The sequence below is a fragment of the Thamnophis sirtalis genome, unplaced genomic scaffold (genome assembly GCF_051295495.1).
Source record: "Thamnophis sirtalis isolate CommonGarterSnake01/CBP01778 unplaced genomic scaffold, rThaSir2_p1.2 scaffold_13, whole genome shotgun sequence".
In the NCBI taxonomy this organism is placed as follows: Eukaryota; Metazoa; Chordata; class Lepidosauria; order Squamata; family Natricidae; genus Thamnophis; species Thamnophis sirtalis.
Genome location: NW_028261393.1, coordinates 1,007,124 through 1,032,070, shown reverse-complemented (window position 1 = coordinate 1,032,070; position 24,947 = coordinate 1,007,124). Strand labels below are relative to the sequence as shown.

At 54.3% G+C, this 24,947-nt stretch overlaps 3 protein-coding genes across 3 annotated transcripts; 2 read left to right on the top strand and 1 right to left on the bottom strand.

The window, feature by feature from the left end:
- Positions 1–3,027: 3,027 nt before the first annotated feature.
- MED29 (mediator complex subunit 29) lies at positions 3,028–6,253 on the bottom strand. The gene is made up of 4 exons (XM_087728123.1): positions 5,992–6,253; positions 4,937–4,995; positions 4,610–4,694; positions 3,028–3,804 (listed from the first exon to the last, which is right to left on the bottom strand). Exons 1-4 carry the CDS (start codon positions 6,214–6,216, stop codon positions 3,577–3,579), a joined length of 597 nt encoding a protein of 198 aa, XP_087584249.1. The 5' UTR covers positions 6,217–6,253; the 3' UTR covers positions 3,028–3,576.
- Positions 6,254–6,453: 200 nt separating this feature from the next.
- PAF1 (PAF1 component of Paf1/RNA polymerase II complex) lies at positions 6,454–16,739 on the top strand. Its single transcript, XM_087728118.1, has 14 exons — positions 6,454–6,539; positions 6,641–6,670; positions 6,786–6,878; positions 8,493–8,614; positions 9,952–10,018; positions 11,640–11,741; positions 12,080–12,185; positions 12,828–12,896; positions 13,034–13,137; positions 14,185–14,301; positions 15,173–15,301; positions 15,566–15,671; positions 15,814–15,904; positions 16,071–16,739. The coding sequence occupies exons 1-14, from the start codon at positions 6,490–6,492 to the stop codon at positions 16,496–16,498; spliced, it is 1,614 nt and encodes a 537-aa protein (XP_087584244.1). The 5' UTR covers positions 6,454–6,489; the 3' UTR covers positions 16,499–16,739.
- Positions 16,740–18,750: 2,011 nt separating this feature from the next.
- Positions 18,751–23,088, top strand: LOC106553701 (suppressor of cytokine signaling 5-like). Its single transcript, XM_087728119.1, has 2 exons — positions 18,751–18,854; positions 20,570–23,088. Exons 1-2 carry the CDS (start codon positions 18,844–18,846, stop codon positions 21,906–21,908), a joined length of 1,350 nt encoding a protein of 449 aa, XP_087584245.1. The 5' UTR covers positions 18,751–18,843; the 3' UTR covers positions 21,909–23,088.
- The last annotated feature ends 1,859 nt before the right edge of the window (positions 23,089–24,947 follow it).

Below are 24,947 nucleotides of genomic sequence, written 5' to 3'. Positions count from 1 at the left end.
ACAGTGTCGTTAAGTGAATCCAGTTTTCCCCACTGTCTGCTTGCCTGGGTGGCTGGAAGCAGCTTGGAGGAAACCCTGCACCTGTGGTTCTCTGCCTTTTTTCCCCTTTTTTTATTAAAAATTTTGAGAAAAAAAAACTTTTACAAATGTTTACTTCCCTCCCCCCCAAACTCCCCCCCCAACTTCCCCCCCCCGACTTCCCAGAGCCAATATAGGGTATAAATTTTTAACAAAGATATTCTAAAATAAACTTTAAAAAAAGATTAATATCATCTCTTATTTGAGCTTTAACTCCTCTTTGCTAGGCTAGCTATAAACAGATTATATCATTCCTTATTTATTCAGTCATAAACTATCTGGAATTTCTTAGTCCCATAATTATTTTGAGTATAATCAATCCATCTTCTCCACTCCTATTTATATCTCTCGTTTGAATGGTCCTTGAGATATGCTGATATTTTAGCCGTCTCTGCTAAGTTTGTTACTTTTAATGTCCATTCTTGAATAGTAGGCAAATCTTCCTTCTTCCTGTATTGGCCACCAACAGTCTTGCTGCCGTTATTAAGTGCCAAATCAGATTAGCCTCTATAACTGTACAATCGGTAATTATATCTCCGCCTTTTCTTCACCACCAATCCCTTCAAAGATCTTTGGGGGCCACGGAGCCCCCGTTTTGGCCACTACAGGACAACATGGGTGCTGAGACCCTAGAAAGCGCGCAGAGGGGAGAGAGGAAGTTGGCCAGTGGCTTGGGGGTTAAATCGCATGCCCAGTCTAAGGAAGAGGAGGGCTAGGGGAGAAGGATAGCACCTTCCCAAATTTGAGGGGTCTGTCCTAAAAAAGAGGGGGTCATCCTATTCTCCAAAACACCGGAACGCAGGACCAAAAAACAATGGACAGGAAGGAATCAAGGAGAGACACAATCTAGAAACAGAGAGGACGATTGACCAGTGGAACAGCTTCCCTCCAGATCAGTGTTTCTCAACCTTGGCCACTTGAAGATGTCCGGATTTCAACTCCCAGAATTCCCCAGCCAGCATTCGCTGGCTGGGGAATTCTGGGAGTTGAAATCCGGACATCTTCAAGTGGCCAAGGTTGAGAAACACTGCGCCAGATGTTGTGGCTCCTCCCTCACTGGAGGCTTTCAAGAAGAGACTGGGCAGGCACTTGTCTGGAATGGGATATGGGCTCCTGCTTGAGCAGGGGTTGGGCTAGAAGACCTCCAAGGTTCCTTCCAGCCCTTTGGGTTAAAAGAGGGCTGTGCTATTCGGGGGAGGGAGGGGGATGAACAAGCTGCGTTCCCCAAAGAGGGAACTTTTCGCTTGCTGACCCAGCTGCCGGCCTGTGGCTTGGCACCAGCCGGGTTTTTCCAATAGCTCAGCGCCTCCCTTGGCTTCCGAAGAGGGGAAAGCGAGGCCCGGCCAAAGCGGCCTAGAACAGGGCGTTCTGTGGCTGCCTGCCGGAGCTTCCTGTCCCCCCCCCTCCCTGCTCTTGCAACAGAAGGAGGGGGGGTCGGGGAGGGGGGAGAGAAGCCACCCAGCTGCATGCGAAAACTCTGGAGAACCAGAAAGGAAGGAAAAGGCTCCTTTGCCTTCGCTGATGCAACTGGCAAGAACTCGACGTCCCACCTTCCTCCTTCTGCTCCCACGCCCGGAGTCAAAAGATTGCGAAAGACGCCCTGTGGAACTGCAGGAGGAATTAAGACGGCCAGGCCCCTTTTCTCTTTCTCCAAGCCCCCCAGGAACAACGTAAAGCACCCCCCCCAAAAAAACCCCTTTCCACCCCCAGGAGTTCTGGGGCGGCTTAAATGCCCACATTTGCCTTGTCCTGGGGGATCCCACAACAGAGGATCTCATCCCAATTGGGAGGGGGGGGCTCCTTCTGCTAGAGGAGGGTGGTGGTGGTCCCTGGTTCCTCCCTGGGGGAGGGGGCTGCTGGGGGAGATTTGCCTAGCCCAAGGGGTGTGTGTGTGTGCAGGCGGCCTCTGAACCCCGTCCTTGGGCATCTCTGGATGCGGAGGATTTGGAGCAGAAGAGAACCTCACGGGCTTGAGATGCTTCGGAGGGATTTTGCTCATGAGAATCCTGAGCAATTAGCAATAGCAATAGCAGTTAGACTTATATACCGCTTCATAGGGCTTTCAGCCTCTCTAAGCGGTTTACAGAGTCAGCATATTGCCCCCACAGTCTGAGCCCTCATTTCACCCACCTCGGAATAGCAATAGCAGTTAGACTTATATACCGCTTCATAGGGCTTCCAGCCCTCTCTAAGCGGTTTACAGAGTCAGCATATCGCCCCCAACAACAATCCGGGTCCTCATTTCACCCACCTCGGAAGGATGGAAGGCTGAGTCAACCCTGAGCCGGTGAGATTAGAACCGCCGAACTGCAGCTAACAGTCAGCTGAAGTGGCCTGCAGTGCTGCATTTAACCACTGCGCCACCTCGGCTCATAATTAGAACCCACAGAGACCAAGACAAAGCTGGCAACGATGGAAATCTCGCCCAGAGTTGGGGGAGGACACGCCCAAAGAGCACGGCACGAGAAAGGGCGGTGGGCTCTTGGTTTGACGGGCTGATAACCACGCGGCACAGTGCTGGCCCCCACTGCCTCTCCCAAGCCCTTCCTTCCATTCGCTTCGGGGGGTTTCCTGGGATGCAACAGACAAGGTCCTCTCCAGCTGAAGAGGCCGGTTGGCGTGACTCCTTAACTGGTCAGGAGAAAAAGATGACCGGGCACCAAATGGCCCCCGTGGGCAGAGAGGAGAGAGCGCGCTCAACTTGAATGAAACCCCGATAGAAAAGCCTATCTGTAACTCAGGGGTCCTGGCTGCTGTCTGAGCTTGAGAGATTATGCAGATGTTTCACAACCACAAGTAGCAACATCATCAATGCTAGAAGGGAGTGGGGGGAGGAGGAGGAGGAAGAGGAGGAAGGAGGAGGACTGTGAGGTCCTTGGTGTTGTCAGAACTTGGCTCCTTTCCTGCAGACATTTTATCACCCAACTAGATAACATTATCAGCTTGAACTAAACGGATGAGGCAAATTTTATTGTGTTGCAAAGTCTTCAACCAAGTGTAACAGAAAAGTGAACAAAAACAAAAAGACACGATTCTAGAAGCTTCCTCCTCAGCCCAGAAGTCAGCTTCTTATAGATAACACATTTGACAACAACAAGATCCCTTAAAAAAAAAAAAGTATTTCGTGCCCAGGTTCATCTTCTGGGTCCTAAGTTGGAGAAAGACATTTATCCGCCTTTGGGAGAAGTCATCTTTCAAAGAGTCAGTTCTGAGATTCCCGGCAGTTGTGGGGGGGCAGACCCCACCGGGGTTTTCTCTCCATGGAAAATAAAAGTGGGGAAAACTGGCCAGATGCCTCTGGGAGAGCTTTACGGCCCCCAGATGGCAGACTTTTGGTGACTGCCGCAAACACTATCCAGAACTTGAGCGTCACAGAGGATAGGGCCGAAAGAACGAGCGGAGATTTAGCGGAAGGGAAGACCGAGGCGCAGAATTTGGCCTCTGCCTCTTGCAGCAGCCCTTCTGTCCAGGGGTCAGAATCCAGACGGACCCTGCGGGTCACAAGGCCCCCTGCGAGGGCATCTTGCCCGTGATCTTGTTGGAGCACTCCAGGAGCGCGTTGTGGATGTCCTTGGCGCAGGAGATCTGGGACTTGATCATGCTGAGGTACTGGGTGTAGGGCAGACTCTCGGCCTGGACCGCGTCGGGCTTGGTGGCGGTGGGCACCAGGGTGGGCGAGTGCTTGGCGCTGTCGAAGCTCTGGGAAAGGCACTCGTAGGCCAGGCGCTGGGACGAGGGAGAGAAGGGGTGGGGGGGGTGAGAACAGAGCTGGTGGGATGTTACCCCGGGGAGGGTCTGCGGAGAGGAAATGTCCTGACGGTGAGAACAATTAACCAGCGGAACTGCTGGCCTCCAGAAGTTGTGGGTGTTCCAAGACTGGAGGTTTTTATGAAGGGATCAGACCTGTCTGGAATGCTACAGGTAATCCTCGACTTACGACCACAACGGAGCCCAACATTTCTGTGGCTAAGCAGGACATCCGTTAAGTGAATGTTGCTCCACTTTATGGAGCACTTTTCTTGTTGTGAAGTGAATCCCTGCAGTTGCTAAGTAAGTAATCTGGCTTCCCCCATAGACTTCGCTTGTCCAAAGGTGGCAAAAGGGGATTGACTCCGGGACACTGCAACCGTCATTAAGTGTGAGTCAATTGCCAAGCTTTTGATCATGGGGATGCTGCAAGGGTCGTAAGTGTGAAAAACGGCCATAAGTCACTTGTTTTCAGTGCTGTTGTAACTTTGCCACTAAATGAAGTGTAGTAAGTCGAGGGCTACCTGTTTTGAGCAGGGGGTTGGACTAGAAGACCTCCAAGGTCCCTTCCAATCCTGTTATTCTGCAGAGGCACAATTCCTTATCACAACCACATCCGAGACCTCTTAAAGGGGTGGCCACCCCCAGCCATACCCACCAGAGATGTGGAGGACAAAAAGAGAAGAGGAGGACAAAACCCCAAATCCCAGCAATGTGCACAAGTGGGAATCTGTAGCCGACGAAAGAGAGTGGATCCCCCCCCTCCCCTTCCCTGTGGACTTACCAGACAGAGTTCGAGCTGGTCACACAAGGCGTAAAATTCCTCCAGGCTTTTGTCCACTCTCTGCACGGGAACTTCGCTGATTTTCCTGAAGACAAAAGGGGAAGAAGGAAAGAAAGCCTGCCGTTTAGACCAGTGTTTTTCAACCTTGGCAACTTGAAGATGTCTGGACTTCAACTCCCAGAATTCCCCAGCCAGCATTCGCTGGCTGGGGAATTCTGGGAGTTGAAGTCCAGACATCTTCAAGTTGCCAAGGTTGAAAAACACTGGTTTAGACAGAAAGAAAGGGAGCAGGCCGGGCCGGGGAGAGGGAAGGTGGAGGGAACTCACTGCCCGCTGTCGATGCTGGTGTTCTGGACGAAGTTCTGCGCAGCCACCTTCATCAGGTTCTGGAATGGAAAGGAGGATATTGAAAAGGGGCTTCCAAGCAGGGACCCCCTAAAGAGGAGACTGGAGAGGTTGGCATTAAAGGACAAAGAAGAGGCCGAATATTTTTCCACATGGGATTTGTTCTACCAATGGCTAGAAATTGGAAGCTGGAAGAATGCCACTAGGCACAAGAAAATAGCATTATTATTATTATTATTATTATTATTATTATTACTATTATTATGGATAAGTAGGTTGACCCAGACAATACAGGGTTTACCAAGCATTTATGTATGTTAAAGAATATATATACACTGTATGTATGTGTATATGTGTGGGTATAAGTATATATGTATATATGTTTATGTATATATGTTTATGTATGTATATACTTAAAGTCTTATGTATGTATGTGTATATGTACATGTGTATGTGTGTATGTATGTATGTATGTATATGTATATATGTATATGTATGTATGTGTGTATGTGTGTATATGTATATATGTGTATGTTTGTATATGTATATGTATGTGTATATGTGTGTGTATATGTACATATGTATATGTTTATGTATGTATGTGTATATGTGTGTATATATATATATATATATATATATATGTGTATGTGTATATGTGTGTATATGTACACATGTATATATGTTTATGTGTGTATATGTATATATGTGTATGTATGTATGTGTATGTTTGTATTATATATGTATATATGTTTATGTATGTATGTGTATATGTGTGTATATGTATATGTGTATATGTGTATGTATGTGTGTGTGTATATTACATTATACAGACACACACACACATATAATACATTAGACACACACACGAAGGAGGGAATCTCTGCAGCTGAGGGCTGAGAAAGGCCCCGCCCGCTGCGCCCCATGGGCCCCGGAGTCCCTCTTGCTGCGCCCCATGGGCCCCGGAGTCCCTCTTGCTGCGCCCCATGGGCCCCGGAGTCCCTCTTGCTGCGCCCCATGGGCCCCGGAGTCCCTCTTGCCTGCAGGCTCTCCTTCAGCTGCGGCAGGAGGAGGCGGAAGCGCTGCACCGGGTCGAAGTCCTGCGCCTGCGCGGCCAACTGCATGCCCGAGGGCCCCGGCCCGCCGGCCAGAGGAGGCGCCCCCGCGGCGGCCTGCTGCCCCGCGGCCCCCACTTGGCCCATCAGCGGCGGCTGCGGGGCCGCCTGGGGCTGCGGCGGGCCCTGCTGCTGAGGCGGCGCCGCCATCTTCGGCCACTCTCGCGGGACTACCCTTCCCGGCCTGCCCCGCGCGACGCCAAGCGCGCCAAGGAAGCGCTGCCCCGTCCACTCGCGACGCGGTCCTAGAGCGACGCTTCCCGGCGCGCCTTTCGCGGAGCGCGGCCTCCTGGGAGCTGCAGTCCCTCCGCGCTTAGAGCCGAGGACATCGGCGGGCTCCCGGACTACGCTTCCCGGCGTTCCCCGCGGCAGGAGAGGCCTGGCGCCTGCGCCCTCGGTTGCTGGGGAGGGGGAGCCGCTGTCATGGCGCCCACGATCCAGACTCAGGCGCAGCGGGAGGAGCCGGGCCACAGGTGGGGAGGGAGGGGGCGCCGCCGGGGCGGGGAGGGCGGCCTTTTAATCAGCCCCCCGCGATCACTGACTCTCCCGGCCTTCTTCTTCTTCTTCCCCGCAGGCCCAACTCGCACCGGACGCTCCCCGAGAGGTAAGGCACCCCTGTCCCTGAGGCCGCCGGGGGGCTCCGGCCCCTCCAGAGGCGGCGATGGCGGCGGCGGCGGCCTCCCCCTCACTGACGCCCTTCCTTCTGCTTCGGCCCGCAGGTCCGGGGTGGTTTGCCGCGTCAAGTACTGCAACAGCCTCCCCGACATCCCCTTCGACCCCAAGTTCATCACCTACCCCTTCGACCAGAACAGGTGAGACCTCCTCCTCCTCCTCCTCCTCCTCAGAGGCCTCTCTCCATCCCCCCCCCAATCGGCCCTCCTTTGGCGCCGAAAGACGCGAGGGGAAGCCTGCCAGGGGACGGGCTGGATGGCCTCGGAGGTCCCCTCCAACAGGGAGGCCTCTGTTTCTCTTCACGGCGGAGCTCCTGAGGGCTCTTGGCCTGCTCTTTCTTCCTGGGCCTTCTCCGCTACTCCGGGGTAACTGAGAGCTGTGGGGAAAGAAAGAAAAGGCAACTAGGGGTACGGAAGGAAAGGCCATGAAATAAAGAGGCAGATGCTTTTGGGGGGGGGGGGTTGGGAGCAACTTTGGGGGATTCTGGGAGCTGAAGTCCACTCCAAGTGGCCAACTATGAAAAATGTGGGGCTTAACTGTGGTCATAAGTTGAGGACTCCCTGTCCTCTGTTTGACCTTTGGCCAAAAGCCTTGAGGAATGAATTTGGCCCTTTCAGGGACTGAGAGCCTCATGGGTTAGTGAAGCAATAGTTAGGCTTATCTACCGCTTCATAGGGCTTCCAGCCCTCTCTAAGCGGTTTACAGAGTCAGCATATTGGCTCCAACAACAATCCGGGTCCTCATTTCACCCACCTCGGAAGGATGGAAGGCTGAGTCAACCTTGAGCCGGTGAGATTTGAACAGCCAAACTGCTGAACTGCAGTGCTGAATTTAACCACTGCGCCACCTCGGCTCATGGCCCTTCATGGCCCACAGGCCCTTCATGGTATTGGACCTGGGTACTTGAGAGACCGCCTGCTGCCAATCATCTCCACTAGACCGATTAGATCCCACAGACTAGGCCTCCTCCGAATCCCATCCGCCGGCCAGTGTCGACTGGCGACTACCCGGAGGAGAGCCTTCTCTGTGGCTGCTCCAGCCCTCTGGAACGAGCTCCCCGTGGAGATTCGAACCCTCACCACCCTCCAGGCCTTCCGCAAAGCCCTTAAAACCTGGCTGTTCCGACAGGCCTGGGGCTAAAGAGCTGTTGCCCCCCCGTCTCGAATGGTATGACTGTTGTGTGTTTTTAAATTATGTATTGTTATGTTTCGTTTTTCATTTTCTGTCTGTACCCCCCTTCCCTGATTTGAATTGTGAGCCGCCCTGAGTCCCCTTCGGGGGGAAAAGGGCAGCATATAAATATAATCAAATCAAGGCCACCCAGAAGGCCCTTCCCACACATTAATGAATATATACGACAATTTGGGGAGCCCCTTTGCCTCTGCAGGGTTGGAGTCTCCAGGAGGCCGAAGGCCTTAAAGCAGTGTTTCTCAACTTTGGCCACTTGAAGATGTCCGGACTTCAACTCCTAGAATTCCCCAGCCAGCGAATGCTGGCTGGGGAATTCTGGGAGTTGAAGTCCGGACATCTTCAAGTGGCCAAGGTTGAGAAACACTGGTTTAAGGCCTTCCTATTATGGGGTGGGGGGGATCCTTTTATGTCCAGCCTTTGGTTTGGCTAGTCTCTCACTTGGGGGATTTGATCCCACGCTCATCATGCTGCCAGTGTACATTTCTGAGTGAACTCCAGCTTTCGGCAGCTGCTTGGGCCCTTTCTGCCGATGAAGGTTTTCCTTGCTTCCTTCCCCTTTCCAGGTTCGTCCAGTATAAGGCCACCTCTCTGGAAAAGCAGCACAAGCACGACTTGCTGACGGAACCTGACTTGGGAGTCACCATAGATCTAATTAACCCAGATACTTATCGCATCGATCCCAATGGTGAGATGGACTCTCTCTACGACCTTCACAATGGGGGGGGGTTAATAATAATGTGTGTGCAAATCGATGCTGGTTGGGGAGATGTGCCCGTTTTGGGTGTGGGGAAAACCTGTGCCCTAGATTTCTGGTACCCACTAAATAAACAGCTGCTAGGGAGATAACACAACTATACTGTGAATTCAAATTTCTTATAGGTAGTCCTTGCATACTGATTGCGGGGAGCTGACGGGAAATTGTGAGGCTGCTTAATGATTCAGGATTGTCGCTTAACAATAGCATTGTCTATTGCTGGGATTTCTGTTGCTGAGGGATGCGATTACATGGCATGTTTTACGTTGCTTAGCTCGGAAGTTGAAATACACCAAGTGAATGAGAGGAAGAGTGGGAAACAGAGGAGAGAAGAAAGATAGGAAGAGAGGGATAGGAGAGAGGGCAAGGGGGGAAGATGAGGAGGAGAAGGAGGAGTGGAATGTAGAGAGAGGAGAAGGAGAAAGGAAGGGGAAGTAGAGTAGAAAAGGATGATGGAGGGAAGAAAGGAGGTAGGAGAGAGGTAGAAGAAAGAGGTGTATGGAGAGCAGAAGAGCTAATAATGGGTTTTTATCCTTCTGGGTATTATTATTTTTTTTGAAATATTTTCTTTTCATAACACACACTCACATGTACACTATACATAGCCCATATCATATAGTATTAAATAATAATTACATCAGTTCCTCTTGTCAACAATGCCCCCCAAAATAGAAACCCATTATAGCTCTTCTGCTCTCCATACACCTCTTTCTTCTACCACCCTCCAACTTTCTATCTTCCTTCCATCATCCCCCTCTACTCTACTTCCCCTCCCTTTCTACTACTCTTCTCTCCACAATCCACTCCCCCCATCCTTCTCATCTTCCCCCCCCCCCCAATCCCTCTCTGTCCATCTTTCTTATCCTTCTGGGTATTGGTGGCAAGAGGAACTGATGTAATTACTACTTAATACAATAGGATATTGGCTATGTAATAGTATACATGTGATTATATGTTATGAAAATGGAAAATAAAAAAGGTATATTTTAAGATTAAAAAAAACAATAGCATTGTCTATTGCTGGGATTTCTGTTGCTGAGCGATGCGATTACATGACGTGCTTTGCGTTGCTTAGCGTGGGAAGTTCTGGTCCCAATTACTGGCGTTACACGAAGACTCCCCACACTAAATGTTTACGTCCCCAGTGACCTCATATAGCAGAATTACAGGAGTTTAGCTGCATAACGCAAAGAGGCCGGATTTTGCAGAGCTCTCCGAGCGCCCTTAGTGGAGGGGACCAACCTGTGACCACGTTTGTCGTCTTTTAGTTCTTTTAGATCCTGCGGATGAGAAACTGCTGGAGGAGGAGATCCAGGCACCCACCAGTTCCAAGAGGTAGTGCAACTCCTCGGACTCCACAGCCCCCTTCTGCTGGTCTTGCTGCAGGGTCTGCTGCCCCCGTTCTTCCTCCAGAGGCCTCTTTGTCTCCCACCCCAGCATGAGTTGCAGTTGCCTTTGTAGCGTGGCTTGTTTAAGCGATCTCCTCCATTGTGAGAGGGTCCCTAAGCTCTCTGGACTTTAGCATCTGCCTCTAATCTCTACCACTCTCCTCAGCCTCACCATATTGGCATCTGCTCTGCTCCCTCTCTCTCACACACACTTGTTGTATTGTATTGTATTGTATTTGGTTTATTTGTATGCTGCCCTTCTCCAGGAGGGACTCAGGGCAGCGAACAACTCAGAGGGGAAAGGGAACATAAACAACAGTACACATAATTAAAATACACAAAAATCCCACAGCCATACCAGTCGAGAGGGGAAGGGAACTCATCAACCCCAGGCCTGCCGGCACAGCCAGGTTTTGACGGCTTTCCGGAAGGCCTGGAGAGAGGTGAGGGTCCGAATCTCCGCGGGGAGTTCGTTCCAAAGGGCTGGGGCTGCCACAGAGAAGGCCCTCCCCCAGGTGGTAGCCAGGTGGCATTGGCTGGTGGACGGAACCCGGAGGAGGCCGACCCTGTGAGATCTGACGGGTCTTTGGGAGGTAATTGGTTAATATACCACCCATCTCACTATCCGAAGCAACTCTGGCTATGCATACATATACATACATTTAACTGTCAAGTGTGAAGAATGAAGACCACATTAAGTTCCAGTTAAGCTGAGCTTTGCAAGAATCTAGTCAATTAAGGATCAGCACTAAATTGGTGCTAGGTAAGATTGAATGGAATTCAAGAGCAGTTGGAGACACTGTTTGTGGCAACCTGAGGGCTCCAGGCTGGTTCCTCTCTTGACTCCAGCCCCGGGTTCTGCCTCTTTTTCTCCTACACTGAGCATCGTAGCTGCTTTGGAGGGAATAAATGTTCTCTCTCTCAGCATTTGCTACATTGCGGTTTTGTTGATATACTTCACCGGGAGTGAATTGAGCGGCCATAGAAAATTTTAGTCATAAATACAGATTGTGCAGTGCGCTCAAGATTGAGACTGATACGCTGGTTTGGAATAATGTCGGGCTGATTTTATGTAGGAGCCAGTAGTTGGACCAGGTTCTTTTTTGAAGGAATTATACTTCTGTGCCAAGGAATCCTGACGCTTATTTAAGTCAAGGGCCCAAATGACTTGTGCTTTTTTGTAATGCTAGTCAGTGTGTGTGGAGGAGCTGTCATTCCTGCGCTGGCTGGGAATAACCACGAGCCAAGGTGGCGCAGTGGTTAAATGCAGCACTGCAGGCTACTGCTAGATCAGCAGTTCAGCGGTTCAAATCTCACCGGCTCAGGGTTGACTCAGCCTTCCATCCTTCCGAGGTGGGTAAAATGAGGACCCAGATTGTTGGGGGCAATATGCTGACTCTCTGTAAACCGCCTAGAGAGGCCTGAAAGGCCTATGAAGCGGTATATAAGTCTACTGCTATTGCTATTGCTATAATTGGATTTTAGCCAGGTGGGCTTTGGGGAAGGCAATTCTGGAGAGGAGCAGAAATCCAGGCGGGCTATTTTGTTATCGTTGTTTTTCTCTTCAGGTCACAGCAGCATGCCAAAGTGGTGCCATGGATGCGGAAGACCGAGTACATCTCCACCGAGTTCAACCGCTACGGTGTCTCCAATGAGAAGCCAGAGGTCAAGTGAGTAGACACGGCATTTGGGTTATTCCGCCGTTATTTATTTCCATCCAGCTGTGCACCAGCAAAGAAACAGTCTGGTGTGAGTCTGCTTGTACTGAGACTTATACTTGTGGACTTCAAGTTCCAGAATTCTCCAGCCAGCTGTGCTTGTGAGCCTCAAGTGTAAGACTTGTGGGCCTCAAATGTAAGACTTGTGGGCCTCAACTCCCAGCATAGCTGGCTGGAGAATTCTGGGAGTTGAAGTCCACAAGTCTTAAAGTTGCCAAGTTTGGGGACCTCTGTCTTAGACTGCTGGCTGAGACTCCCTTTCTCAACTCCCCCCCCTCGGTTTCGGTTAGAATTGGCGTGTCTGTCAAACAGCAGTTCACCGAGGAGGAGATCTACAAGGACCGAGACAGCCAGATTGCAGCCATTGAGAAGACGTTTGAGGATGCTCAGAAGTCAGTGAGTGCCCTTCCTTCCCTCTCTCGCTTCCTCATTGTTGTACCTTTTTAGTTTTAGAGGCAGAAGAGAGAAAGTAGCAGAATAACAGAGTTGGAAAGGACCTTGGAGGTCTTCTAGTCCTGTAGAGCAGTGTTTCTCAACCTTGTCAACTTGAAGATGTCTGGACTTCAACTCCCAGAATTCCCCAGCCAGCGAATGCTGGCTGGGGAATTCTGGGAGTTGAAGTCCAGACATCTTCAAGTTGACAAGGTTGAGAAACACTGCTGTAGAGCAATAGAACCGGGATGGGTTCAACTTGGCAGATGTAAGACTTGTGGATTTCATTTCCCAGAATTTCCCAGCAGAGGTGGCGGGAGGAATTCTGGGAGATGAAGTCCACCAGTCTTAAAGTCGGGGAATTCTGAGAGTTTGAAACCCGCAAGTTTTAAAGTTGCCAATGTTGGATACCCGTTAAAAGAAGCTTACCGGGGCCATTTTCATCCTCCTTGCATTGGTGGTTCAAAATGCACTTTCTGATTTTTTGGGTGGGTGGGTGTGAAGAGAGCTTTGCAGAGCCTACATTCAGCTTTCAGGCCTAGCAAGGGTGGTGGGTGCCTTCCCTCTTCCTCAGTTGCTTCCTAATGGGAAACTCTCCCCTCCCAGATCTCTCAGCACTACAGCAAGCCTCGTGTCACTCCAATGGAGGTCATGCCAGTCTTCCCTGATTTCAAGGTAAGGGGAAAGCGGGGGGCTCCAGGGAAGAGCCGGCCGAGGGGCTGCTGTGTGGGTTAGGAGGTCAACAGCTCCCCCACTGCCCCTCCCCAGGCTCTGAGCTGCTGTTCTCATTGTCTCTCTGTCCTCCCTGCCAGATGTGGATCAACCCCTGCGCTCAGGTCATTTTTGACTCTGACCCAGCGCCCAAGGACACCAGCGGGGCAGCCGCTCTGGACATGATGTCACAAGCCATGATTAGGTGAGACCATGGTTTGTTTCTAAAGTAGGGAAGGGAAAGCCCGCTTTGGTTTCCTCGCCGAGGGTGTTTTAGCTTTATTTTATTTTTTAGCATCTCACCTTTATTTTTACAAATAAGGTGGTGAACATATCCAACACATCGTTCTCCTTCTATTTTCCCCACAACAACCCTGTGAGGTGGGTTGAGCTGAGAGAGAGATAGAGAGCAAGCGGCCCAAAGTCGCCTAGCTGGCTATCATGGCTAAGGCGGATCTAGAACTCACCATCTCCCACTTTCTAGCCTTAAGCCCAGCGCAGGAAGAGGCCTGTTTCTCTTTTACGACCGTCCGCTTCCTCCTTTTATCCGGTGGGGCCTTTTGCTTGGCCCAGTGGCTCTTCCGTCTGTGGTGCGGTGGCCTAGAGGTGGAGGCTCTCACCTCCCAGTCAGAAGTCCTGCGAGTTCAATCCTAGGTAGCGGTAGAGATTTCTCTCTCTGGGCACAATGAATCAATCTCTGCTGTGAACTCTGCACTGGGGACAGGGAGAGCGTCCGGCCAGTGAGCCCTCAGCTGCACTCAGTTATACCCCCGTCTGAGGGATTTACAGGGTCATCAAAAGACAAAAAACCTATTGGCTTCTGTCCAAATACCTCCCAACGGCCGATAAGATCACACAGGATGGCCCTTCTCCGGGTACCGTCGACCAGACAATGCCGCCTGGCGACCCCCCGGGGGAGGGCCTTCTTTGTAGCCGCTCCGACCCTATGGAACGATCTACCCCCAGAGATCCGGACCCTTCCCACTCTCACGGCCTTCCAAAAGGCTACCAAAACCTGGCTCTTCAGGCAGGCCTGGGGCTGTTGACCTGATGTATGAGGTCCAGCCCCGCCTAGATTGAGTGTGTGAAGTGATCTTTTAATCTGTTTTTATTCTCTCTATTTTAATTTTATTTATTTATTTTTGAAGTTTTATTTCTGTAAGCCGCCCAGAGTCCTTCGGGATTGGGCGGCCTATAAATTTATTAAACAGTTAAACAGGAGCTGCTAACGCCTCTTTCCCTCCGCCTCCAGGGGCATGATGGACGAAGAGGGCAACCAGTTTGTGGCCTACTTCCTTCCCGTGGACGACACCATGCGGAAGCGCAAACGGGATGAAGAGGAGGAGATGGATTACACACCCGAGGACGTGTACGTGAGCTCAGGCGCTGGGCGTTGTCTCACGGGGGAAGCCGGTTGGAATTCGGCTTTTCAGAGTCGAGGATTGTCATGTTCCCGTGGTTCGTCCATGAGGCCAATGTTGAGAAAAGACACAGACACGATCTTTCTCGGGATGAGGCGACCCAGATTGGGGGTCTGGGAGCCCCTTTTACTGAGATAGGACAAAGGCAGGAGGAGCAATCAGCATGTGCTTAAAAACAGCCTGTAAAAGTACAATTTCTAATCTACTGCTCAGGGAAGGTCTGTCTATATATGGTCAAATCCTGGGCGTCATTGGATAGGGCACATCTAGAGCGAACTATCAGGATGTTATGTTAGGAACTATCAGGATGTTTATGGAGTTTGTTTTTTCCTGTGTGGTTCAGCGTGGCTGCGCATGCCCTGTTATGCACTGGGCCAGGGGTGACCCACACCTACGCAAAGAGTTATATGACAACAGAGGATTCAAATGAAATGGGGTTTCCTGGGTTGGTTGTTCCTTTTTTGTGACTACTTCAGAACAGGGGATAGAAACGTTAAGTTGCAGGGACGCCTTTAATCCTCTCTTTGAATGTTCCGCCTGCCTTTTCTTCCCTGGGTTTGTTGTTGCAAAGTAGACACCCCCCCCCCTAAAAAAAGGGGGTTTGGGTATTGAATTGAATTGAATTTATTGCATTTTCCCTGAAGGGGACTCAGGGCGGCTCACAATCCAAGTCAGGGAAGGGGGTACAGATAAGGGGTAAAAAAAGTAAGAAAAGCAAGAGAAGCAATTTTAGGAAATTGAATTAGGAAGGGGTGGATTTTCCCCAAGCGGGTGTGAAACTCTCCTCCTTTTCTCTCCCCCCCCTCCCCCCCCAATTAGGTATGAGTATAAAATTGCTCGGGAGTACAACTGGAACGTTAAGAACAAGGCCAGCAAGGGCTACGAGGAGAATTATTTCTTCATCTTCCGTGAGGGTGACGGTGTCTATTACAACGAACTGGAAACCAGGTGAGGGGGGAGGAAGTTTGGGCAGGACAGGGGTGGGGCGGGGGTGGGGGAACAGAAGTTGGAGCCAGGCTAAGCAGCGTGGGGAAGCCTCCCTGGTCTGGTGGTTGTTTTGTGAGCCAGTTTCCAGTGCTTTGCGAATGCTGCCACTTGAAGAGTGGTGGCTGTGGGTCTTCGGATAAAAGGGGCATGGGGGGGGGGGAACTGATGCTGGCAAGGGTGGGCCCAGGCCGCTCCCCCCCCTCTGACCTTTTCCTCCCCTGGCAGAGTCCGGCTCAGCAAACGGCGAGCCAAGGCCGGTGTCCAGTCGGGCACCAACGCGGTGCTGGTGGTGAAACACAGGGACATGAACGAGAAGGAGCTGGAGGCACAGGTAGGGCTGGGGGTCCTAGTGGGCAGAGGGACCCTACCGCTGGGCCACACAGGGGCCCCGGGGCTTGGCCCGAGCGCCCCTCCCCGTGGTCGAGGGAAGGAGGGAGGGAGTCTTGAACTGAGCACCTCTGCTTCCCTCGCAGGAAGCCCGCAAAGCCCAGCTGGAGAACCACGAACCGGAGGAGGAGGAAGAGGAGGAGATGATGGACCTGGGCAAAGAGGCCCGAGGCTCAGGTGGGTGGACTTTCCCAGGGAGCCCAGCTGGGCCACATCCGGCCCTTCGCCCCTTTCTCTCTGGCCCGCTTGAGGGCAGCCGGAACCCAAAGTAAATAAGTTGATGCAAGCCATTCAGTTGCATGGCTCTCGTTTTAAAGGTTATTTTTGTCAAATTTCACTTCAGACGAAGAGCCGGAGAAAGGGAGTGAGAGCGAGAAGGAGGCCAGCGAAGCCGAGGAGGAGGAAGAAGAGGAGGAGGAGGAGGAGGAGGAACCCCGCTCCCCCAGCGAGGGCGTCCCGGCCGAGGAGAGCGAGGAGGACGAGCGGGCTGCGCGAGACAAAGAGGAGATCTTCGGCAGCGACGACGACGAGGAAGATTCCGAGCCGGAGGGCGGCCGGCCAGAGGCGGATGAGGAGAGCGGCAGCGAGGAGGAGGAGGACGACGAAGAGGGCGGCACCCGGCGGCAGCAGCACCACCACCAGGGCAGCCGCAGCCCCTTCTTCAGCGGCAGCGACCGCTCCAACCACGAGGACGAGGAGGAGGAGGAGGGCGAGGCCAGCCCCAGCGACGCCCCTTCGGAGTCGAGCAGCGAGAGCAGCGAGAGTGACTGAGCGGCTGCGGAGGCCCTCCGGTGGGACCGGGACTGTCGCGAGAGGCACGGGGGCCTCGATTTGGCCGGGCCCCTTCGGGGGTCCAGAGGGTCCTTTCGCCAGCTCTGCCGTCACTAGCCGCAGGCTGGCCAGTTGGCCCTGCTGGGGGAACCGTGGGGGGCTTCGGCCCTGGGAGTTCCCTGCTGTACATAGAAGCCTTTTCTGTTGCAATAAAATACGTCTTGTTTCTTTTCTTGGTTCATTTCCGCTTTTGGTCCCTTTTCTTGGCTTTTCAGTCGTGGAGCTTTTGGGGGAGGAGGGTCGTCCCCCACGTTGGGCGTGAATCGGGCGGGTCCAACCTTAGCCACTTCAAGAGGCGGGGGGGACCAAGAAATTCCAGTTAGCCTATGCTTAAGATCAGAAGTGATTTAAATTGTTTAAAGTTAGCTCAGCAAGAAGAAGCTAAGATCAATGTAGAGCAGTGTTTCTCAACCTTGGCCACTTGAAGATGTCTGGACTTCAACTCCCAGAATTCCCCAGCAGTGGTTAGGACAGTGTTTCTCAACCTTGGCAACTTGAAGATGTCTGGACTTCAACTCCCAGAATTCCCCAGCAGTGGTTAGGACAGTGTTTCTCAACCTTGGCCACTTGAAGATGTCTGGACTTCAACTCCCAGAATTCCCCAGCCAGCGAATGCTGGCTGGGGAATTCTGGGAGTTGAAGTCCAGACATCTTCAAGTGGCCAAGGTTGAGAAACACTGATGTAGAGATGTCATTAATTTCTTTATTTCTTTTTTCCCCAATAGATTTTAGACTGTGTTTGTTAGAAATCCATACCGTGTAGGGGTTCTGGGAAGTCGGGGGGGGGGGAAGGAGGAGGGGGGTTGGGGGGGAGGGGAGGGAGGGGTATACATTAGGCTAGACAAGAATTTGGTGGTAAACTAGAACTATTTTGACACACAAAAAAATTGTACTCCGATGTCTTGCTGATTGAGGAATGATGAAATGTTTGTTTTAAAAGAAATAAAACTTTTGAACCCCTAAAAAAAAAAAAAGGCGGGGGCTTCAGCTCCCAGAATGTGGCTGGCTGAGGAATTCTGGGAGCTGAAGACCCCACCTCTTAAAAGTGGCTAAGTTTGGCGTAAATAAAAGAGTACATTTCTCTCTGCATCAGGTAGGGGTGGATTTTGGTTCTCAGGGTTCAGGCATATGGGGGTGGTGAGGACAGGGCCGGTTTCTCTACGCAGGTGCTGGACTACAACTCCCATCAGCCCTTGGGCCGTATGGCCATTGAAGTCTACAGGGATGCTATGGAGGAAGAGGAGGAGGAGGCTTGGAGGCCAGGTCTGGGGAGGGGCAGAAGACCACAGCCCAGTGGGGAGCCTCCTGCAGCCCCCTTCGCTAAGGGCTCCGTTGAGGGTCGCTTGCTCAGCAAAGGGGCCTTCTGGGAGGGGTCCAGAGCCCCTGGCCTGGTGTGAGGGGCCAAAGGGCCCCCAGGAGGGCAGGGAACCTGGCAAGGGCACCAGGCAACGAGGGGATTGTGGGGGGGTGAAGCGAAGGGGTGGCTGGGAGAAGGGAGGGGCCTCTTCTGGGCTCCAAGGAGGGCTCTGCAGCCTCTTGCCCCCCCCCCAGACAGGCTTCCTTCATGAGGACCGGCCCCTCTGCGGTCCTCACAGAGAGCCTCTGCCCCTAGCACCAGCCTTCCTTCTTCCCCCTTGCCCAGCATTATGGGTCTCTCAAGGGAACGGAGTCCCTTAGCTCTTTCAACCTCCTCCTTCCTCCCTGCCCAGCATTATGGGCTTCTCAATGGAAGTCCTTCCATCCTCCTATTCATCTTCCTCCCTTTTTTCCTTTCCTTCCTTCTTCCCTTCCTTCTCTCCCTCCTTCCTTTTTTCCTTCCTTTTCCCTTCTCTTTTTCCTCCCTCCCTTCCCTCTTTTTTCCTTCCTTTCCTTCTTCCCTTCCTCTCTCCCTCCTTCCTTTTTTCATTCCCTTCCTTCTCTTTCCCTTCCTTTCCTTCCTTTTTCCCTTTCCTTCTCTCCTTCCTTTCTTCCTTCCCTTCTCTTTTCCTTCCTTTCCACTTTTTCTTTCCTTTTCCCCTTTCCTTCTCTTTTTCCTCTCTTCCTTCTCTCTTTTTTCCTTCCTTCCCTTCCTTCTCTGTCCCTTTCCCTCCTTCCCCCCTTTTTCCCTTCCCTCCTTCCTTCCGGAGAGGGACGAGCCAGCCATCCCCGCCCAGCTCCAGCGCTGCGCGGGGCGGGCGAGGCGAGGCGGAGGGGCGGCGCTGCGGCTGCGCTTCCACTCGGTGCCGCCACCCAGGAAGCGCCTGGCAGGGCCGAAGCCCCTCCGGATCGCGCGGGCGGCGGGGCGCATGGACGGCGGGTGCGTGGGGGGGGGGTCTCGGGGGCGGACGGGGGGGGCTGAGGGCCCCGAGGGGCGGGAGGGGGGAGGAAGCGGGCGTGGAGCCCCCCTGGGAAGCCGGCTGGGGGCGGCCCTGGCAAGGGAGAACCACGACCCCCTCCCGGGCGCCCTTTGGGGCGAAGCTGCCCAGCCCCAGGAGGGTCTCGGGGGCGGGGGGCTTGGACAGGGAGGGCCGGGCGGGGGAGGCACCCCAGACGCCCCCTCCCCTTTTAGCCTGCCAGGGGGGGCTTCGGAGACCGCCCGGGGTTGGCCAGGGGATCGACCCTTGCAAAGGGGGGCTGCTTTGCAGAGAAAACCCGGGTATCCCCCCCCCCGAGACCTCCGTGGCGGTTGGCATCTGTTCCGGAACCCCCAACCCCCCCCCCCCCCACAGGACTGGCTCCTCTCTGGCTTAAAAGCGACCCAGGCGGCCTCCGCAAAACCCGGCTCTGTCCTGGGGGCGAGGGAGGCAGGGGGCCCGGCCTGAGCCCCCCTTAGGAGCCCTGTTGTACAAAGAGCCGCTGGTGGCAGGAGTTGGAGGGGAAGGGGGCAGGAGGAGGAGGGCTGCGTGATGCTCGGATGCCAAAACCTGCCAGGTGGCACCTTCTCGGGCAAACCAGTCCAGCCACTCTGGCACCCCAAAGCCCATCCCTTCCCATGAAGCTGCCAGTCGGGAGAGAAGGACGCCTCGCCTCCTTGGCAGCTCTTGGCACCAGAAACTCACAGGGTGCTTCTTTGGATTTTGGGGGGGCAGGAGGAGGAGGAGGATGGCGGGGAGAGGATAACCATGGTCCTGGGTGGGAGTTCCTCACGCTTCCCCTTTGCCCCCCCACCCCCCGGGGCACCCTGTGTATTGCAGAGTCTCCCCATTGTGCCATCCCACCAGGTCTGGTTTGAGACGGGCACCCAGCTGGCGAGGAGGCCCCTCTGAGACCCCAGGCCCAGAAAGAGACCCCTGGAGGGTGAGGAACCTTCCTGCTAACCCAACATCCATCTGCAGGCTGTGCTAAACCACGATTATTGGCAATTGGCTGGGTTCCCACATTGCTCTGCGCCCCAATCATGCGGACCAAGTATGACTGGCATTACAGGGCAGAAGGGCCATTGGGAGCAAATCGAAGTCAGCAACGTGAAGCGGAGTGGACTTCGACTCCCAGAATCCCCCAGCCGGCTTAGGAATTCTGGGAGCTGACCTCCACCCAGCTCCAAGTTGCTGAGGTCGAGAAAGCGGTTCAGACAAACGGCAGCCCTTTGCCGGTTACGACCACAGGCGAGCCCAACGGTTCTGTCGCTAAGTGAGAGATTAGTTAGGTGAGTTTTACCCCATTTTGCCACCTTTCTTCTCCCAGTTAGGGGCAGTTGTTAAGTTAGTAACCTGGTCGTTAAGTGAATCTGGCTTCCCCATTGGACTTCGCTTGTCAAAGCTTGCAAAGGGGGATCAGGTGACCCGAGGGGGGGTGGGGGACACTGCAACCACCACAAATGTGAGTCAGTGGCCAAGTGGTTTTGATCAGGGAGACTGCAACAGTTGTGTGGAAAAAAGGTCGTAAGTCACTTTTTTCAGTGCTGTGGTAACTTTGGACGGTCACTCAGTGAACTGTCGTAAGCCAAGGACCATCTCTCACTCTGTCCTGGTGCATTCGTGATTTCCTCTTGTTGACGGGCTGCTAATGACACGGCTCCATTTTCTTCCCCAGGTCGGCACCGTCGCGGCCCTGTCGGTCTGCCGCACCCGCTGAAGAGCAAGAGGTGGCTCATCCAGTGCCTGGGAGGAGCGCCGGCCCTCCAGCGTGCCCCCTGCCTGGGGGGCCATGTCACAGGACAGCGGGGGCTCGGCCCAAAGTGAAGCCGGATGGCGGCACCAGCAGCCGTAGGGGTGGCCGTGGGAAGTCCCGACCGAGCCACGCCTCGGAGAGACTCAACCTTCCCTCGTCCAAAGTGGGGCCAGCCACGGCGGGCCCACGGCGGGCAGACCCCGAGCCTTCCAAGGGGCTGGGCCATTCCTTGCGGCAGAAGCTGCAGGCCGCCGTGGGGCAGTGCTTCCCTATCAAGAGCCTCCCGCGCTCGCCGGACCTCTCTTCCCAGCGCAAAATTCACCTCCGGGAGCTGATGCTGGACACCTGCCCCTTCCCGCCGGGCTCGGAGCTGGCCCATACCTGGGAGCTGATCAAGCAGCACACGGTGCCCGTCTCTGAGCACGAGGGCCTGGCTGCCCTGCCCCCCGAGGACGAAGACGACCGCCTGAGGGAACGCCGCCGCATCAGCATCGAGCAGGGCGTGGAGCCCCCGCCAGACGCCTTGATCCACACCTTCGAGGTGACGGCGCAGATCAACCCCCTGTACAAACTGGGGCCGAAGCTCGCCCACGGCATGAGCGAGCTAACCGGGCCAGGCCGGGCTGTGCTGACCGCCACTGATGAGCAGGAAGAGGAGGAGGAAGAGGAGGAGGAGGAGGAAGAGCTGGAGTCGGCCTTGGCCGGGCTGCCGGAGGTCCGGGACGGCCTGCGGGCGCACACCCAGATCGACTACATCCACTGCCTGGTGCCTGATCTGCTGCAGCTGACGCAGCTCCCCTGCTATTGGGGCGTGATGGACCGCTACGAAGCCGAGTCCCTGCTGGAGGGCAAGCCGGAGGGCACCTTCCTCCTGCGGGACTCGGCCCAGGAAGACTACCTCTTCTCCGTGAGTTTCCGGCGCTACGGCCGCTCCCTCCACGCCCGCATCGAGCAGTGGAACCACAACTTCAGCTTCGACGTCCACGACCCCAGCGTCTTCCACGCGCCCACCGTCAGCGGCCTCTTGGAGCACTACAAGGACCCGAGCGTCTGCATGTTCTTCGAGCCGCTGCTCTCCATCCCCGTCCACCGCACCTTCCCCTTCGGCCTGCAGCACCTCTGCCGGGCCGTGCTGAGCTGCTGCACCACGTACGACGGCATCGGGCACCTGCCGCTGCCCCGGGCGCTGAAGGAGTACCTGAAAGAGTACCACTACAAGCAGAGGGTGAGGGTGCGGCGCCTGGATACCTGGGGCACCTGAAGCCGACCCCCAACCGCTGATCGGCCTCCGGGGTCTACCTGCCTTTCTTTGGAGGACAATTGTTACTTCTGAACCCACCTTCTCCCGCCTGGCATTCTCCAGAGTAGGTGGCTGCCCGTTTCCGGTACTCCGAGCAGCATGCTGGCTGGAAACGCTGAGCACGGAGCCTGGCACACCCGGGAAGGATTTGGGCGGAGAGAGCGGGCCCATCTCCCTCCACGCCTTTTCGGGCTTGTGAGCACAAGGGTGTTTGTGGGTGCCTTTTTCCCAGTCTGGGTGCAAAATCTAGGGTGGTAGAGACTTTGGGCTGTGGAGGAGGAGGAGGCCCCCGATCTTTGCATGGCAGAGCAAAAAAATGAGGACTTCCGGTTAACCGGAATTCGTAGCATCAAAGGCCTGAGCCCCCCGCTAGACGGGAGCTCCTGCCCCCAGGGGGGGGGGCTCTTGCCGAGGGGCTCTACAGCCTGCCCCCCCCCCCCCCTGCTTCCTTCCCGAGAAAAAGCACAACATTTGGGGAGGGGGGCTCAGGGCCGTTTCCAAGCCAGGCACAAACGTCGGGAAGGAAGACAAGTTGGAGCTCCTCCTCGGGCACAATCCCGCCTTTCTTCCATTCCTCCAAGTTGGACAGGTAGTCCTCGACTTACAGCGGTTCACTTAGCGACCGACTGAAGCGCCAAAAAAAAGTGACGACCGTTGCTTAACACAGTCACTGCAGCACAAAACGCACACACCGCAGTCGCGCGATCAAAATTTGGATGCTTGGCAACCGGGTCGCATTTATGACGGTTGCCGTGTCATGCGATTTCCCTTTTGCGACCGTCTTGAGAAGGGTCAAAGGGGAAGCCAGATCCACACTTCACAGCCCTGTTACTAACAGCAGCAGTGATTCACTTAACAACCGTGGGCGGAAAGCTCGTAAAATGAGGCGCAATTCGCCTGCCCTGCTTGGCAACAGAAAGATTGTGGTCATAAGTGGGGGACTACCTGTAGTTGCTGTTCTGGGGAGACCTCGAGAGCACCCCGAATCCTGGGGGGGGCCGCAGGGCAGCAGAGGGAACCGCCTCCCTCCGAGGGACAAGATACGAGGAGCCGCAGATCCCGAAACGCCGGGAGGCCCTCTGGGCTCAACCTGTTGCTCTCTATTGTTGTGTCAACATTAAAGCCGCCTTGCTCCACTGTGCCTCAGGCTGGACTTCCCTCTTTAACCTTGGGCAGGGGGCTGCCCAGCTGCCCCTCAAGAGCTGGTCTCGGGGGGCCCAGCCTTCACAGCCACACGGGGGGGGGGAGGGAGCCCCCAAACCTTCCTCCTCCACTCTGAAAAACCAGGGTTGATGGGAACAGGTGTCCGAGCAGCCTGTAAAGAAGGGGGTGGGGGGCTAGAGGCAGGCTTTGATTTTTGGGAGGGGAACACCACCACCCCAAAAAATGGAGACCCGCCTCTACCGGTCAAGAAGGGCTGACCTGGTTGAGCAGGCAAGGAGGGGGGGGGGTCCAAGAGATGTGTGTGTGTTGCCAAGACATGGGGAGGGGGGGGCACTGGGCAGCTGCCAGGGAGGGGGGCCATAGAACCAAGGCTGACTTCCTAGAGCAGCGTTTCTCAACCTTGTCAACTTGAAGATGTCCGGACTTCAACTCCCAGAATTCCCCAGCCAGCATTCGCTGGCTGGGGAATTCTGGGAGTTGAAGTCCAGACATCTTCAAGTAGCCAAGGTTGAGAAACACAGAGTTCCTGAGCCAGCCCCTTGGGTGAAAAGTGCCCCCCCCCATTTGGCTTTCCAAATTTGGGATAAAATCCCCCCCCTCCAATTGGCTGGAGTCACATGCACAAACTCCTCACCCATCACAACGGGGGGGGGGCTTTAAACGGAGGCACAGTTGCCACGAGGGCCAAGCGCGTTTGAGACCCTCCCCGAGAATTCCTGTCCAGAGGAAGAAATTTCCAGAAAGATCCTCCGCTGTCCCTGCTTTCCCAATACGGATGTCCTCCAGTTGCGACCACTCGCTCAACGACTGTCCAAAGTTGGGAGGGACTTGCAAACGGGGCCCTTGGGAGTTTAGTGAGATTCCAAGGAAGGAGGGTATTTGTAGCTCCGGGTCCGACACGAGGGGCCCTCGGTCCTCTCCGAGCTTGTTTTCTTGCAGATGTTTCACGACCAAACTAGTCAGCGTCACCAGCACTTAGATTGATGATGTTACCTAGTTAGGTAATGAAATGTCTGCAGGAGGAGCACCAAGGACCCCGCATTCAGGGAGGCTGTCTGGGGTTTTGGGGGAAGCATTGGCCTGAGCGATCACCCCACCATGAAACAAGGAGGGCATTGCCCCACGGGAAAACCACAAGCCCCCACCCCATGGACCCCCGAGACTCCTCCAGGTCAAACGCAGGAGTGTAATTTCAAAAGGTGAATCCCTATAGAGTGGGATGTCCATCCAACCTTGGCTGCTTTAAGACTTGTGGACTTCAACTCCCAGAATTCCACCACCATCATGTCCATTGACGAGCCTTCTGGGAGTAGAAGTCCCTACACTTGGGAAATGCTGTGCTAGGAGGTGCCATGAAGAGCTGTGGTTAGTGCGGCATTGAAGGCTAATTCTGCCAACTGCCAGGAGTTCAATCCTGACCGGCTCCATGGTTGACTCTGCCTTCCATCCTTCTGAGGTGGGTAAAAAGGGGGCCAAGATTGTTGGGGGCAAGAGGCAGACTCTGTAAACAGCAACCTGCGGGGTGGGCGGTGGAGTTAAAAGAGGTACCAGCCTAGCATCCCTACATGACCACAAGTGAACTAAGTCCAACACACACCCCCCCCCAAACACACTGAATTTTGTTGACCCTCATCGACTCTTGGGAAGATTCCCGTGCAAAGGCCCTTAGCAATAAATCCACTTCACTGGACCTTCCCCTGCGGAGCTGCTCTTTCCCAGCGGACCCTTCCCCATGTGGGCTCATCGGTCGGTCCGAAGAATTCTTCCTTCAAACCACCCAGATTCTCCCCAAACAGAAGCGACTCCTCGGTGGTCAGAATACCCCCCTTTAAATAA